Source organism: Salmo salar, chromosome ssa26 (assembly GCF_905237065.1).
Source record: "Salmo salar chromosome ssa26, Ssal_v3.1, whole genome shotgun sequence".
Taxonomy (NCBI): domain Eukaryota; kingdom Metazoa; phylum Chordata; class Actinopteri; order Salmoniformes; family Salmonidae; genus Salmo; species Salmo salar.
Genome location: NC_059467.1, coordinates 9,002,656 through 9,020,412, shown reverse-complemented (window position 1 = coordinate 9,020,412; position 17,757 = coordinate 9,002,656). Strand labels below are relative to the sequence as shown.

Here is a 17,757-nt window from a genome sequence, read left to right as displayed (position 1 = left end):
AGGGAATGGTTATTCATGGGGTCACACAGAAGTTGGCTCAATGTGAATGTAATAACATTGATGAGAACTGTGGGAAAGCAATGCCCCTAGGCCACAGCAGGGAGAAGTTGTCGAGGACCTTGACAGATTCTGTGACAGTCAGATCTCAAGAGACATTTAGTAGCCTAGGATGACTGGTGTTGGTTTTGTTGATCTGTGCAACTCTAGATGGGCCATCTTCTATTTTCAGGGGTTTTGTGAACATCCAGACATTCTTAGTATTGAAGTTGCTATACTGATTTATATTATTATAATTTATACATAATAAATCCCTCCAGATTAACTAGTTTATTAAATAAGTATTATTATGAATTCACTGTTACAATGCATTCTAATTTACAGTATTTCTTGATGGTGGAATAAAAAAAAAACTCAAGGAAAAGTTGATTTGGATGAGCCAAACATTTAGTAAACACCATCATAAGAACCATGCACTTTAGTACTCACATGGCCTGTCTTACTAAATGCCCTCTTGACCTGCATTCCTTAGCTCTCCTCTCGTTTCAAAACACTTAGATTATAGAATGATTCAAAATAATTTAAAACAGATCTTTAAAAAAGGATTACTCCTATATATTACATTTATATGTTGACCACAAAATGAGTGAATAACATTTAATTAAGCAAAAACCATCCATTGGCTCCCGATATGACATTGTGCTTGTTTTACAGTACAGGTTGTTAAATGAGGATTGGCCGGCGAGTCGTTGGTGAGAAAGGTCCGTCACAGAGTAGAGAGAGAGGTGTGTGCCTCACTCGTTCACAGAGTCCTTTGGGGCAAAGAGGGGACACTGCTAGGCGTAGAAGGTCTCCACTTTGACTGCTTGGCAGAACATCGTCATAGAGAAGACCAAACCCAGAATCTAAACAAAGGGAACACATACACAACCAAAACCCAATGTGACACAACTACATCATCAATAAAGTGGTCGTGTCTGAATACCCATACTTGTGTCATAAATAGTAGGTTGTTTGAGTATTCAAAAAAATATATAAAAAAGGTTTTGGTATGGGACATTTAGAAAATCGAGTATACTTTAATAGCCCATATTTCATAGTAATGTCGGCTTTGACAACAGTTGATAATCAGATATGGGGATTTGCTACCGAAATTAACCAATAACGCGAGACAACGCAATCGTGCAAGACGCATTCTCAGTATGAGAAAATATAACGTTTTCTAGTATGTGTTTTTTTCCTATCTAGTATGGTTTAAATGCCAGGCTCATTTCGGCTCTTCATCCAGTAGAATTCCATGCACACTTTTCCACAAAGTTGGGAAGATGTGGGCTGCGAGTGATTGGCCCCAGTTCTTTTCAAGTAGCCAAACGACAAAACTAGGCTACTTAATTGGGAAGATGCCAAATAGCGAAGCTTCTGCGGTGGTGTTCAAATGTAGGCTAAGTGGTTTTTGTTCTCCTTAAAATTCGCACGAGTATTGCGTTGTAAGCAACATCTAAATTGGCCATGGATGGAGATAGTGATTTGGACTTGTGGTTTTACTTAATTATCCGTACTAACCAATAATTATAACTGCGATTCTGATCCAACCCATTAATTCATACATTGTTGTTCCCCTGACCTGAAAGGATGAAAGTTCAATATGTAGCTAGATGTAGAAGTCATGAACAGAAGTTAGGCTAGCAAGCAAGCATTTTAGCCAGGTAGCCGAGGACAACAAAAAATAAAAGCGTGTACTGCATGACAGAGTGATAGACAGTTTCGTCAACATGATGGAGAGGAGGATGGCATTAGCGGTTCTCTACAAGTAGGGTGAGTCAACAGGTTTTTCTACACACACACAGAAATCAGAACCATGGACAGCCACATCACATTTAGCTTACGTTGATTGGACTAAATTGTTTTTGGTATATTTTAGTTGTCACTATTAGACTAAGCACAGGTGATGTTGATGTTAAAATGTTGAAGTTGAAGTGGTGCTGGAATAGTGCAGGCAGATCCTGTTTCTTTGCGACAGTTGTTTAGTGGTCCAAAAAATGTTGGAAACATTAACTTGTTTGACCATGCTGTAGGTCATGTAACTAACTGTACATGCAATATGCTTTGTGGACTTCACTGGACAGAGGTTGCTATATTTTGTGATAAAACAAAAGGTGTGGTTGAATGTATTTGTATTGTTTAGCCCTATATATCACAGTTGCAAGGCAAATGAATTAACAGGTTATAGAGCAAACAACGCAATTATCACAACACAGGTTGCAGTCGTGGCATACTGTATACTTTTTACTACGCTATGTGCTAAATAGTATGCAGTTTAAGTGTGTAGTAAGCTAGTATGGGTATTTGGACAAGACCAGTTTCTCCATTGAGAATAAAAGGAACAACCTCATGAATTTGAGTTGGAATTCACTGTAATTGTTAATAGAGGCCTACTTTCAAATCATCTAATTGCTTATCAATTATTAGTGATATTAGCCTAGTTCCAGATCTGTTCAATATGTGCTTTAACCAACTCTGACTTTTGTTGTCCTGCCATTCAGTCTGACCCCAATGCAAGCTAAAGTAAACATTCACATGCACAGATATTTAGAATGGAGTCTGTATAGCAAAGTTGGAAAAGCAGATACCGATCTTCTGGTGCCAAGCTAAGATGTTATGGTTCCCTGTTAATAGACATCACTATAAAATGCTACCCACTGAAACATAGGCATTCAAAGCACTTTCAATGTACACTGAAGAGTACAATTGTGTCACCAGTGTCTGTACCTGTGTGAGTGCCGTACACAAGGCAAATATCCACAGGGCCACCAGATTCTGTTGTATCCAATCCTTCACCCGCTCGTAACATGGCTGTGGAGACACACAGGAATGGAAACAAAAGTTTTACAGCACATTATAACATTAACATCACATTAACCCACATTTATAGCATGGAGTGCCTAAGTGTAGCCTACAGCAGGATTGGGGTACATTTCATTTTCCTTATGGTGCTAGTCTTGGTAGACTTACAAGATTATCGGGCCCACAGGCCCTTCTCTACACCGCCCAACACAAAGTGACACATCCTCCCATACATGCCTTTTACTCTGCAAATCATCTCCTTGTCATGTTAGCTAAGTGGGTCCCATATGGATGCCTTCAAAATCCCCCCCTCTTCTCTGAATAAATGTTCCCTGGGATAGCTACAATCCCTATCTATCACTAGGGGCGGAAGGATGGGAGTAACTTGCAGATGGTACCATCGCTCTGTGCTGGGACAACATTTAGACAAGCGAACGAGCTGAATTTTTCATGGCCAACACAAACAGGATATACACTTAGGTGACGTCACCTAAAGTTTCTCCAACTCTCCCTTTTGAACATTCAAGAGACATTACGTGAAACACAGTGTCAATGAAAAGGATGATGTACCACTAGACAAACACAAGTCTTCACGTATAGAATTGTGAATAGTTTACATATCCTCAAAGCAGCTAAAGTGGTTGTTGTAATAATGAAAGAAAGTGGCATAGACAACGGCAGACAGCGATGGGACTGGCACAGAGTACATGAGCCTGGCATGGTATACGGCAGAAAGAATTTATGCCTCACAGTCTTTAGCACTGCTGTTTTTCAGTCTTCCCTTATAATCAGGGATTTAGACCTGTGACACCAGTTGAGTGGATTATTTCACCAAACAAGGGTATTAATCAAGTGATTATATATTAATTAACTACCAGGGGCAAAAGAAAGAAAATCAGCAATGCTGCTGCAGACCTCAAGGCACAGATTTAAAAACCCCATAGAGTTGATTAACATAATAAAGAAATCCCCATCAAAATCTGTCTAAGCTAGAGATATGTTTTTTTGTTGTATGGGCTCAATCCACCACATACGCCCATGTTGGCCTTCCGCATCAGCGGTGAAAAGTGACAGGGATACAGAGCTGTTTGTCAGACCAGGAGACGAAAATGCCTGTAACACTACAGAGGTTTTCTTGAGAAGACCAATTTTTGGAAATTGTTTGGGCTACAAACTATGACCCCAGTATCGAAAGCAGAGACTCTCATGAACACGTTGGTGTTCTCTGTGTTGTTCTACGACCCCCACAAGTGTCACAGGACTCGTCTAAAGGTATCCCGGTACCGGTTAAAAAAAGGTTTTGTGCCCCATAAAAGGGGTAAAATGTGTAAAAAATACATATAAACTCAGCAAAAAAAGAAACATCCTCTCACTGTCAACTGCGTTTATTTTCAGCAAACTTAACATGTGTAGGGCCTCCCGAGTGGCGCAGTGGTCTAAGGCACTGCATCGCAGTGCTAGCTGTGCCACTAGAGATTCTGGGTTCGAGCTCAGGCTCTGTCGCAGCCGGCCGTGACTGGGAGGCCCATGGGGCAGCGCACAACTGGCCTAGCGTCGTCCGGGTTAGGGAGGGTTTGGCCGGCAGGGATGTCCTCGTCTCATCGCGCACTAGCGACTCCTGTGGCGGGCCGGGCGCAGTGCACGCTGACACGGTTGCCAGGTGTACGGTCTTTCCTCCGACACATTGGTGCAGCTGGCTTCTGGGTTGGATGGGCATTGTGTCAACTTAACATGTGTAAATATTTGTATGAACATAACAAGATTCAACAACTGAGACATAAACTGAACAAGTTCCACAGACATGTGACTAACAGAAATGGAATAATGTGTCCCTGAACAAAGGGGGGGGGGTCAAAATCAAAAGTAACAGTCAGTATCTGGTGTGGCCACCAGCTGCATTAAGTACTGCAGTGCATCTCCTCCTCATGGACTGCACCAGATTTGCGAGTTCTTGCTGTGAGATGTTACCCCACTCTTCCACCAAGGCACCTGCAAGTTCCTAGATTTTTATGGGGGGAATGGCCCTAGCCCTCATCCTCTGATGCAACAGGTCCCAGACGTGCTCAATGGGATTGAGCTCCGAGTTCTTCACTGGCCATGGCAGAACACAGACATTCCTGTCTTGCAAGGAAATCATGCATAGAACGAGCAGCATGGCTGGTGGCATTGTCATGCTGGAGGGTCATGTCAGGATGAGCCTGCAGGATGGGTACCACATGAGGGAGGAGGATGTCTTCCCTGTAACGCACAGCGTTGAGATTGCCTGCAATGACAACAAGCTCAGTCTGATGATGCTGTGGTGACACACCGCCCCAGACCATGATGGACCCTCCACCTCCAAATCAATCCCGCTCCAGAGTACAGGCCTCGGTGTAACGCTCATTCCTTCGACGATAAACCCGAATTCGACCATCACCCCTGGTGAGACAAAACCGCGACTCATCAGTGAAGAGCACTTTTTGCCAGTCCTGTCAGGTCCAGCGACGGTGGGTTTGTGCCCATAGGCGACGTTGTTGCCGGTGATGCCTGGTTAGGACCTGTCTTACAACAGGCCTACAAGCCCTCAGTCCAGCCTCTCTCAGCCTATTGCGCAGTCTGAGCACTGATGGAGGGATTGTGCGTTCCTGGTGTAACTCGGGCAGTTGTTGCCATCCTGTACCTGTCCGCAGGTGTGATGTTCGGATGTACCAGTCCTGTGCAGGTGTTGTTACACGTGGTCTGCCACTGCGAGGACGATCAGATGTCCGTCCTGTCTTAGGTGTCTCACAGTACGGACATTGCAATTTATTGCCCTGGCCACATCTGCAGTCCTCATGCCTCCTTGCAGCATGCCTAAGGCACATTCAGGCAGATGAGCAGGGACCCTGGGCATCTTTCTTTTGGTGTTTTTCAGAGTCAGTAGAAAGGCCTCTTTAGTGTGTCTTAACGACCGTTCCACAGGTGCATGTTCATTAATTGTTTATGGTTCATCGAACAAGCATGGGAAACAGTGTTTAAACCCTTTACAATGAAGATCTGTGAAGTTATTTGGATTTTTACGAATTATGTTTTAAAGACAGGGTCCTGAAAAAGGGACTTTTCTTTTTTTGCTGAGTTTATATTATTTCATTCTGTGAGACTTATATATATTTATATATTCCTGAGCTTTCTTATATCTCCTAGATATAGGATAGACACTTATTCCTTATGACACACCTTATTCCTTATGACACATTTTTTGACTATCTGTTTTGCCATTTAAGAATGTGTTATTCACTGGGATTCTATGGGCTAAGGCCCATAGGGTTAAATACACCTTATATTTGAATATGCCTTATACCCCAGATATAAGGCATATGAGAACAGGTAGTTATCCACAGCAGAGCAGTGTTTCCCAAAGCGTGGGTCGGGTTTTAGCAAAAGCTCAGTGGACTGTGGGTGGATTGTCTGAGATTTATCACAGTATACCGTAATGTTTTGTTTAACTGGTTGGTCACAAGGAAGGTTTTTGGACCAAACAATTACATTTGGGCAACAAAAACAACCAGATAACATTTGGGAACAACTAGTGTGCGCGTATGTGTGTTGGAGAGAGGGAGAGAGTATGTGTGGGAGCATGTGTGTTTGTGTTCGTGTATATGTGATTCTGTGCATCTTACCGCGGTCCACCAGGTCCCTGGGTTCACGAGGCCACAGTTGTCGCTGTACTCCAGACAGCAGGAATCGGGCACGCGGCTGGCATTGTAGACCTCAAACCAGTCCGTATGGTTGGTCACGCCACAGCAGCGGAACTACACCAGACAAGGACACTGAATGTTAATGAACGAACAGAGAGGAAAACCAAAAATGCTACACACTAAAACCATTCTGCATGATTCATGAACAGAGATCGTTCTCTGGCACTTCCATATGTACGGTACCAGGCAAAAGTTTGGACACACCTACTCATTCTGTCATGATTGCTATCCTCGAATTCCCTGTCATAAATCAGCCAAGGCGCAGCGTGCCAGTAGTTCCACATATTTATTTGTGAACCCAAACAAAACAAGAAACAGGTGAAAACTGAAACAAACGTGACGTTCTGGGGCTGCTCAAACACAGCTGCACAAAAACAAGATCCCACAAAAACACAGGGAAAAACAGGCTGCCTAAGTATGGCTTCCAATCAGAGACAACGAATGACAGCTGCCTCTGATTGGAAACCATACCCGGCCAAAACATAGAAAACAAAACATAGAATGCCCACCTACCTATCACACCCTGACCTAACTAAACAGAGAAAACACAGCTCTCCTAGGTCAGAGCGTGACAGTACCCCCCAAAGGTGCGGACTCCCGAAGGTGCGGACTCCCGGCCGAAAACCTGAACCTATTGGGGAGGGTCCAGGTGGGCATCTATAATTGGCGGCGGCTCTGGTTCCGGGCGTAGTACCCCCCCCTGCCCACTGATCCCTCCGCTTCTGTGTGTCCGGAGGAACCAGACCGTGGATCATCGCCGGAGGCTCTGGAACGCCAACCGCCACTGAAGACTCCGGGCTGAAGGCCGCCGCTGAAGACTCTGGGCTGCAGACCGCCGTTGAAGACTCCGGGCTGCGGACAGCCGTTGAAGACTCCGGGCTGCGAACCGCCGTTGAAGACTCCGGGCTGCGGACCGCTGTTGAAGACTCCGGGCTGCGGAGCATTGCTGAAGACTCCGGGCTGCGGAGCGTCGCTGGAGGCTCCGGACTGGGGAGCGTCGCTGGAGCCTCCGGGCTGAGGAGCGTCGCTGGAGGCTCCGGGCTGAGGAATGTCGCTGGAGGCTCCGGACTGAGAAGCGTCGCTGGAGGCTCCGGACTGAGGAGCGTTGTTGCAGGCTCCATGCCTTGGATCATCAATACAGGTTCCGTGCCCTGGATCATCAATACAGGTTCCGTGCCCTGGATCATCACTGGAGGCTTTGTGCCATGGATCATCTCTACAGGTGCTGGGCCATGGATTATCCTTACAGGCTTCGTGCCATGGATTATCGCTACAGGCTCCGGACCATGGAAAATCCCTACAGGCTTCTTGCAATGGATTATCTCTACAGGCTCCGGGCCATGGATTACCTGTGGAGGCTTCGTGCCATGGAACATCCCTACAAGCTCCGGGCCATGGGCCATCACTAGAGGCTTCGTGCCATGGATCATCTCTACAGGCTTCGGACCATCGATTATCACTGGAGGCTTTATTCGTGGAGCTGGAACAGGTGTCACCGGACTAGGAAGACGCACTGAGGACCGAGTGCTCAAAGCAGGCACCGGCCGTACTGGGCTATGGAGGCATACTGGAGGAAGAGTGTGAGGAGCAGGCACAGGACGTACTGGGCTATGGAGGCGCACTGGAGGACAGGAATGCTGAGCGGGCATACTCCCAGCTGGCTGAGTGCCAACCTTAGCACGACAGCGGTGAGGAGCTTGCATCGAGCGCACCGGGCTGTGAGAGCATGGGCGACACCGTGCGCAACACCACATAACACGGTGCTTGTACAGTCACTCGCTCCCCATGGTAAGCACGGGGAGTTGGCTCAGGTCTTAAACCCGCCTTAGCCAATCTAACCGTGTGCCCCCCCCAAAAAATGTTTTGCCGCTGCCTCTCAGCCTGCTGTTGCTTCTTAGCAGTTCTTCCCATTATCGCCGTTCCGCATTCGTTGCCTCTATCTCCTCCGGCCGGGCGGCGATACTCTCCCAGCCTTGTCCAAGGTCCTGCCCCATCCAGGATCTCTTCCCAGGTCCAGTCCTCTGATCCACACTGCTTGGTCCCGCTCGTCTTCCTGGTGAGTGCACGCTGCTTGGCTTTCTTTTGGTGGGATCTTCTGTCATGATTGCTATCCTCGAATTCCCTGTCATAAATCAGCCAAGACGCAGCGTGCCGGTAGTTCCACATATTTTATTTGTGAACCCGAACAAAACAAGAAACAAGTGAAAACTGAAACAAACGTGACGTTCTGGGGCTGCTCAAACACAGCTGCACAAAAACAAGATCCCACGAAAACACAGGGAAAAACAGGCTGCCTAAGTATGGCTCAATCAGAGACAACGAATGACAGCTGCCTCTGATTGGAAACCATACCCGGCCAAAACATAGAACACAAAACATAGAATGCCCACCCACCTATCACACCCTGACCTAACTAAACAGAGAAAACACAGCTCTCCTAGGTCAGAACGTGACACATTCAAGGGTTTTTCTTTATTTATACTATTTTCTACATTGTAGAATAATAGTGAAGACATCACAACTATGAAATAACACATATGGAATCATGTAGTAACCAATTTTTTTAAACAAATCTAAATATATTTTATATTCTTCAAAGTAGCCACCCTTTACCTTGATGACAGCTTTGCACACTCTTGGCATTCTCTCAACCAGCTTCACCTGGAATGCTTTTCCAACAGTCTTGAAGGAGTTCCCACATATGCTGAGCACTTGTTGGCTGCTTTTCCACTCTGCGGTCCAACTCATCCCAAACCATCTCAATTGGGTTGAGGTCGGGTGATTGTGAAGGCCAGGTCATCTGATGCAGCACTCCATCACTCTCCTTCTTGGTCAAATAGCCCTTTCACAGCCTGGAGGTGTGTTGGGTCATTGTCCTGTTGAAAGACAAATGATAAGCTGCAGAATGCTGTGGTAGCCATGATGGTTAAGTGTGCCTTGAATTCTAAATAAATCACAGACAGTGTTACCAGTCTCTTCTTCTTATTGGTGTCCTTTTGTAGTGGTTTCTTTGCAGCAAATCGACCATGAAGGCCTGATTCACGCAGTTTCCTCTGAACAGTTGGTGTTGAGATGTGTCTGTTACTTGAACTCTGTGAAACATTTATGTGGGCTGCAATTTCTGAGGCTGATAACTCTAATGAACTCTGGGTCTTCCATTCCTGTGGCACTCTTCATGAGAGCCAGTTTCATCATAGCGCTTGATGGTTTTTGCGACTGCATTTGAAGAAACTTTCAAAGTTCTTGAAATTGTCCGTATTGACTGACCTTCATGTCTTAAAGTAATGATGGACTCTCATTTCTCTTTGCTTATTTGAGCTGTTCTTGCCATAATATGAACTTGGTCTATTACCAAATAGGGCTATCTTCTGTATACCACCCCTACCTTGTCACAACACAACTGATTGGCTCAAACGCATTAAGAAGGAAAGAAATTCCACAAATGTACTTTTAACATGGCACACCTGTTAATTGAAATGCATTCCAGGTGACTACCTCATGAAGCTGGTTGAGAGAATGCCAAAAATGTGAAAAGCTGTCATTAAGGCAAAGTGTGGCTACTTTGAAGAATCTGAAATATGAAATATATTTTGACTTGTTTAAAACTTTTTGGGTTAATACATGATTCCATAAGTGTAATTTCATAGTTTTGATGTCTTCACTATTATTCTACAATGTAGAAAATAGTCAAAATAAAGAAAAACCCTTGAATAAGTAGCTGTCCAAACTTTTGACTGGTACTGTATGTTAATGTCACGAATCCCACCGAAGGTGGCTCCCCTGCCTGCTCGGGCGGCGCTCGGCGGTCGTCGTCACCGACCTACTAGCCGCCGCTGATCCCTTTTTCCTTTTCGTTTGGTATGTTTATTGTTTGCACCTGTTCGTCATTTGTCTTTTGATTTTGGTTATTTAAGCCTGGTTAGCCCGCCCAGTGTTGTGCGGGATTATTTTAGCGTCAGGTTGTGTTTTTGTAGTTGGATGTGCTGGCGATTTACGACTGTAATATTGTATGCTGGCTGTGCACCTGTTTTGGGCACTTGGCATTTTTTCCACGCCGTTTGTGTTGGCGTCAATCGTGTTGTGTTTTTTTTATTTAAATAAACACAAAGTTACGTACCTCTGCTCTCTGCGCCTGACTCCTACCACCACTCCTAGCAACCGTCTGACAGAATCCCGCACCAACTATGGAGTCAGCAGGAGCAGCCTCCCCTCCTCTCCCATCGATGGAGGAACGGGTCCTTCACCATACCACCATCCTCCACCGAATCGGCTCAGCGATGGAGCAGATGATGGAGAGGATGGACCGATGGGAGAGGAGTGGCCTCCCTACCGCATCCCCAGCACCAAACCCCCTCCACCATCTACCCCTCCACCGACGTCCGGACCCGGAGCCCTACGCCTGGCTCTCCCCAGGGAGTACGATGGAGCGGCGGCTGGGTGCCAGGGGTTCCTGCTACAGTTGGATTTGTACCTGGCAACCGTTCATCCAGCTCCCTCGGGAGAGGAGAGCGTAAGCGTCCTCGTCTCCTGCTTAACGGGACGTGCCCTGGAGTGGGCCAACGCAGTGTGGTATGGCCCAGACTCGGCAAGGGATCACTACCCCGAGTTCACCCGCCGGTTCCGGGCCGTGTTCGACCACCCAGCAGAAGGCCGGGCGGCGGGTGAACGGCTGTTCCACCTGCGTCAGGAGACGAGGAGCGCGCAGGACTTTGCTCTGGAGTTCCGGACCTTGGCTGCTGGAGCGGGGTGGAACGACAGGGCCCTGATGGACCACTATCGGTGTAGCCTCCGGGAGGACATCCGCCGTGAGCTAGCCTGTCGGGACACTACCCTGTCACTAGACGAACTAATCGACATGTCCATTCGTCTTGACAATCTGCTGGCTGCGCACGGGCGTCCAGACGGGGCCCTGTTGGTTCCACCTCCAGGTCCTCCAGCTCCCATACCTATGGAGCTAGGGGGGCCGCGTCCAGGGGAACCGGAGGAGGAGGCTCCCCTTGTACCCAGTGTGGTCGGAGAGGACACACTACCGACCGGTGCTGGGGGAGCTCCTCTGGGAATCGGGATGGCAGGCGGAGCACTCCTCGTCCATCTCAGGTGAGTAAGCACCAACCTCACCCAGAGCTCCCTGTTGGTCACATGTTAGTTTTAGTAACTTTCCCCTTGTTTTCTCCCTCTTTCCAGCGTAAGGCGCTAGTCGATTCAGGCGCAGCTGGAAACTTTATGGATCGTGGGCTCGCATTAAGGCTAGGGATTCCCCTGGTGTCGTTGGACCAACCTTTCCCCGTGCACTCCTTAGATAGCCGACCATTAGGGTCAGGACTGGTCAGGGAGGCCACGGTGCCACTGGACATGGTAACGCAGGGGGATCATGGGGAACGGATTAGTCTCTTCCTCATTGATTCTCCTGCGTTTCCGGTGGTGCTGGGGATTCCCTGGCTGGCCAATCACAATCCCAATATTTCGTGGAGACAGGGGGCTCTCAGAGGGTGGTCAGAGGAGTGCTCATGCAGGTGTAAGGGAGTTTCCATCGGTGCGACGACGGTGGAGAGTCCAGACCAGGTTTCCACTGTACGCATTCCCTCAGAATATGCCGATTTGGCTATCGCCTTCTGTAAAAAGAGGGCGACCCGATTACCACCTCATCGACGAGGGGATTGCGTGATAAATCTCCAGGTAAACGCTGCACTTCCCAGGAGTCACGTGTACCCATTGTGACAGGAGGAGACGTTGGCTATGGAGACATATGTCACGGAATCTCTGAGACAGGGGTATATTCGGCCCTCCATGTCACCCGTCTCCTCGAGTTTCTTTTTCGTGAAGAAAAAGGATGGAGGGTTGCGTCCGTGCATTGATTATCGAGGTCTAAATTCCATCACAGTAAGGTTCAGTTACCCACTACCTCTCATCGCTACGGCGGTGGAATCATTTCACGGCGCGCGTTTTTTCACGAAACTGGACCTCAGGAGCGCGTACAATCTGGTGCGTATCCGGGGAGGAGACGAGTGGAAAACCGCATTCAGTACCACATCGGGCCACTATGAGTACCTTGTCATGCCGTATGGGTTAAAGAATGCTCCAGCCGTCTTTCAATCCTTTGTTGACGAGATTCTCAGGGACCTGCACGGGCAGGGGGTGGTGGTGTATATTGACGACATCCTGATTTATTCCGCCACCAGTGCTGCCGCGCATGTCTCCCTGGTGCGCAAGGTGCTTGGGCGACTGCTGGAGAATGACCTGTACGTCAAGGCTGAGAAATGTGAGTTTTTCAAACGAGCCGTTTCCTTCCTGGGATGACCGCGTTAAAGCCGTGCGTAATTGGCCAACTCCGACCACGGTAAAGGAGGTGCAGCAGTTTTTAGGGTTTGCCAATTACTACCGGAGGTTTATCCGGGGCTTTGGTCAAGTTGCTGCTCCCATTACCTCACTGCTGAAGGGGGGTCCAGCGCGCTTGCGCTGGTCAGCAGAGGCGAACAGAGCGTTCAGTCGCCTGAAGGAGCTGTTTACCGTCGCTCCAGTGCTGGCTCATCCGGATCCCTCTTTGGCATTCATAGTGGAGGTGGACGCGTCCGAGACTGGGGTGGGGGCCGTGCTATCACAGCGCTCGGGCACGCCACCCAAACTCCGCCCGTGCGCTTTCTTTTCTAGGAAGCTAGGGCCGGCGGAGCAGAACTATGACGTGGGGGACAGGGAGTTGTTAGCTGTGGTCAAGGCTCTGAAGGTGTGGAGACATTGGCTTGAGGGGGCTAAGCACCCTTTCCTCATCTGGACTGACCACCGTAATCTCGAGTACATCCGGGCAGCTAGGAGACTGAATCCGCGTCAGGCCAGGTGGGCCATGTTCTTTACACGTTTCCGGTTCACGATCTCTTATCGGCCAGGTTCACAGAACACGAAGGCCGACGCACTGTCCCGCCTATATGACACCGAGGAGAGGGCCATCGATCCGGCTCCCATTCTTCCGGCGTCGTGTTTGGTAGCTCCGGTGGTATGGGAGTTGGACGCGGAGATCGAGCGGGCGTTACGGTCGGAACCTGCACCATCGCAGTGTCCGGCAGGTGTTCAGTACGTACCGCTTGGTCTCCGTGATCGATTGATTCGATGGGCCCATAATCTCCCCTCTTCGGGTCACCCTGGGATCGAGAGGACAGTGCGGAACCTGAGGGGGAAGTACTGGTGGCCCACCTTGGGTAAGGACGTGCGGTTTTATGTTTCCTCCTGCTCGGTGTGCGCTCAGAGCAAGGCTCCTCGACACCTGCCTAGAGGGAAATTACACCCCCTCCCCGTTCCACAGCGGCCGTGGTCACACTTGTCAGTGGACTTCCTCACTGACCTTCCCGTATCTCAGGGGAACACCACTATCCTGGTCGTTGTGGATCGGTTCTCGAAGTCCTGTCGTCTCATCCCGTTGCCCGGTCTCCCTACGGCTCTGCAGACTGCGGAGGCCCTGTTTACCCATGTCTTCCGGCACTATGGGGTGCCCGAGGACATCGTTTCTGATTCGGGGTCCCCAGTTCACGTCCAGAGTTTGGAGGGCGTTCATGGAACGTTTGGGGGTCTCGGTCAGCCTGACCTCGGGTTTCCACCCCGAGAGTAATGGGCAGGTGGAGAGGGTGAACCAAGAGGTGGGTAGGTTTCTAAGGACCTATTGCCAGGACCGGCCCAGAGAATGGGCGAGATACGTGCCATGGGCAGAAATAGCCCAAAATTCTCTACGGCACTCATCAACCAACATGTCACCGTTCCAGTGCGTGTTGGGCTACCAGCTGGTCCTGGCTCCATGGCACCAGAGCCAGACCGAGGCTCCTGCGGTGGAGGATTGGGTGCAGCGCTCGAAGGACACCTGGAGAGCCGTCCAAGACGCACTTACAAAGGCGAGTGGACGGCAGAAGAAGAGCGCTGACCAGCACCGCAGTGAGACCCCTGTGTTTGCACCAGGGGATCGAGTCTGGCTCTCGGCTAGAAACCTGCCCCTCCGCTTGCCCTGCCGGAAGCTGGGCCCGCAGTGTGTAGGGCCGTTTAAAGTCCTGAGGAGGATAAACGAGGTGTGTTACCGGTTACAACTTCCATCTTACTACGGTATTAACCCCTCGTTTCATGTGTCTCTCCTCAGGCCGGTGGTGGCTGGTCCCATGCAGGAAGGTGAGGTGCCGGAGGACATTGGGGGGTCCAGCGGCATTCTGGACTCCAGACTTCGGGGGGGGGGCCTACAGTACCTCGTCGACTGGGAGAGGTACGGCGCGGAGGAGAGGTGCTGGGTACCCAGGAGGGACATTTTGCACCCCCCACTACTGAGGGAGTTCCACCGCCTTCATGGGGATCGCCCTGCGCCTCGTCCTCCGGGTCGCCCTCGAGGTCGGTGGCGGCACGCTGCGGGAGCCGCGCGTCAGGAGGGGGGTACTGTCATGAATCCCACCGAAGGTGGCTCCCCTGCCTGCTTGGGCGGCGCTCGGCCGGTAGTTCCACATATTTTATTTGTGAACCCGAACAAAACAAGAAACAAGTGAAAACTGAAACAAACGTGACGTTCTGGGGCTGCGCAAACACAGCTGCACAAAAACAAGATCCCACGAAAACACAGGGAAAAACAGGCTGCCTAAGTATGGCTCAATCAGAGACAACGAATGACAGCTGCCTCTGATTGGAAACCATACCCGGCCAAAACATAGAACACAAAACATAGAATGCCCACCCACCTATCACACCCTGACCTAACTAAACAGAGAAAACACAGCTCTCCTAGGTCAGAACGTGACACATTCAAGGGTTTTTCTTTATTTATACTATTTTCTACATTGTAGAATAATAGTGAAGACATCACAACTATGAAATAACACATATGGAATCATGTAGTAACCAATTTTTTTTAAACAAATCTAAATATATTTTATATTCTTCAAAGTAGCCACCCTTTACCTTGATGACAGCTTTGCACACTCTTGGCATTCTCTCAACCAGCTTCACCTGGAATGCTTTTCCAACAGTCTTGAAGGAGTTCCCACATATGCTGAGCACTTGTTGGCTGCTTTTCCACTCTGCGGTCCAACTCATCCCAAACCATCTCAATTGGGTTGAGGTCGGGTGATTGTGAAGGCCAGGTCATCTGATGCAGCACTCCATCACTCTCCTTCTTGGTCAAATAGCCCTTTCACAGCCTGGAGGTGTGTTGGGTCATTGTCCTGTTGAAAGACAAATGATAATCCCACTAAGCGCAAACCAGATGGGATATCGCTGCAGAATGCTGTGGTAGCCATGATGGTTAAGTGTGCCTTGAATTCTAAATAAATCACAGACAGTGTTACCAGTCTCTTCTTCTTATTGGTGTCCTTTTGTAGTGGTTTCTTTGCAGCAATTCGACCATGAAGGCCTGATTCACGCAGTTTCCTCTGAACAGTTGGTGTTGAGATGTGTCTGTTACTTGAACTCTGTGAAACATTTATGTGGGCTGCAATTTCTGAGGCTGATAACTCTAATGAACTCTGGGTCTTCCATTCCTGTGGCACTCCTCATGAGAGCCAGTTTCATCATAGCGCTTGATGGTTTTTGCGACTGCATTTGAAGAAACTTTCAAAGTTCTTGAAATTGTCCGTATTGACTGACCTTCATGTCTTAAAGTAATGATGGACTCTCATTTCTCTTTGCTTATTTGAGCTGTTCTTGCCATAATATGAACTTGGTCTATTACCAAATAGGGCTATCTTCTGTATACCACCCCTACCTTGTCACAACACAACTGATTGGCTCAAACGCATTAAGAAGGAAAGAAATTCCACAAATGTACTTTTAACATGGCACACCTGTTAATTGAAATGCATTCCAGGTGACTACCTCATGAAGCTGGTTGAGAGAATGCCAAAAATGTGAAAAGCTGTCATTAAGGCAAAGTGTGGCTACTTTGAAGAATCTGAAATATGAAATATATTTTGACTTGTTTAAAACTTTTTGGGTTAATACATGATTCCATAAGTGTCATTTCATAGTTTTGATGTCTTCACTATTATTCTACAATGTAGAAAATAGTCAAAATAAAGAAAAACCCTTGAATAAGTAGCTGTCCAAACTTTTGACTGGTACTGTATGTTAATGTCACGAATCCCACCGAAGGTGGCTCCCCTGCCTGCTCGGGCGACGCTCGGCGGTCATCGTCACCGACCTACTAGCCGCCGCTGATCCCTTTTTCCTTTTCGTTTGGTATGTCTTATTGTTTGCACCTGTTCGTCATTTGTCTTTTGATTTTGGTTATTTAAGCCTGGTTAGCCCGCCCAGTGTTGTGCGGGATTATTTTAGCGTCAGGTTGTGTTTTTGTAGTTGGATGTGCTGGCGATTTACGACTGTAATATTGTATGCTGGCTGTGCACCTGTTTTGGGCACTTGGCATTTTTTCCACGCCGTTTGTGTTGGCGTCGATCGTGTTGTGTTTTTTTTATTTAAATAAACACAAAGTTACGTACCTCTGCTCTCTGCGCCTGACTCCTACCACCACTCCTAGCAACCGTCTGACAGTTAAACATATCTCTGTCACCTCTTTTACTTAGATAGTTCTCCCTCATCACTCCAAAATGGTCATTACTGAATTTAAACTAGATTAACTTTGCCTGGGTGCATTTTGCAGTGTGGTAATGTATTCAGTATTCAATGGGGGGGTGGAGAGGGTAAACTTGGTTTAATGGAATGAGAACACTTGCTGCGGTTTTGACATGTGACTCAATCTAGAATTGAATCTTGAACACATGGTCTCACTCACTCACGATGTGCAGTTAGTCACACAACTTCACTAATGCACACTATTCACCAATGCACACTACAAACAATCAAACTGGACTTTATAATGTAAAAAGGGTCATTCTGTGATCAAATAGCCCAAAGTTTGATATCTTGTATCGGGTATCTTTTGACATCTCTCGGCAGCCTTCACCAGCAGTGCCTGCTATATTTTTATCAGCTCCTTTTATTCAATCTTTTCTGTACTATCTTTCCTCACCTTGTGTTTCCTACTTTTCTTTTGCCCATGATTTGAGCTGTGGATTTTTGTCATGAATAATACAAAGCCAAGCACATCAAAGTGAGTGTGGAAACAAACACTGTTGTTCTTCGGGGAGCCGTGCGGTCCAATTTGCATTTCTCTTACTGTTTGGCAGCCTATTTAAAGAATCCAAGGCTATTCTTATTGGTTGGAATCAGGTTAGATTGCGTAATCCCT

The 17,757-nt window shown here is 47.9% G+C and overlaps 1 protein-coding gene across 3 annotated transcripts in view; it reads right to left on the bottom strand.

The window, feature by feature from the left end:
• Positions 1-312: 312 nt before the first annotated feature.
• Positions 313-17,757, bottom strand: part of LOC106587084 (tetraspanin-4) — a 109,408-nt gene continuing 91,963 nt past the window's right edge. For all 3 annotated transcript variants that reach the window (XM_014175024.2, XM_045708307.1, XM_045708308.1), the window contains 3 exons: positions 6,480-6,611; positions 2,767-2,850; positions 313-902 (listed from right to left, as the gene is read on the bottom strand). In XM_014175024.2, the coding sequence (XP_014030499.1) occupies positions 834-902; positions 2,767-2,850; positions 6,480-6,611 (285 nt within the window). In that variant the 3' untranslated portion in view covers positions 313-833. The remainder of the gene's footprint in view (positions 903-2,766; positions 2,851-6,479; positions 6,612-17,757) is intronic.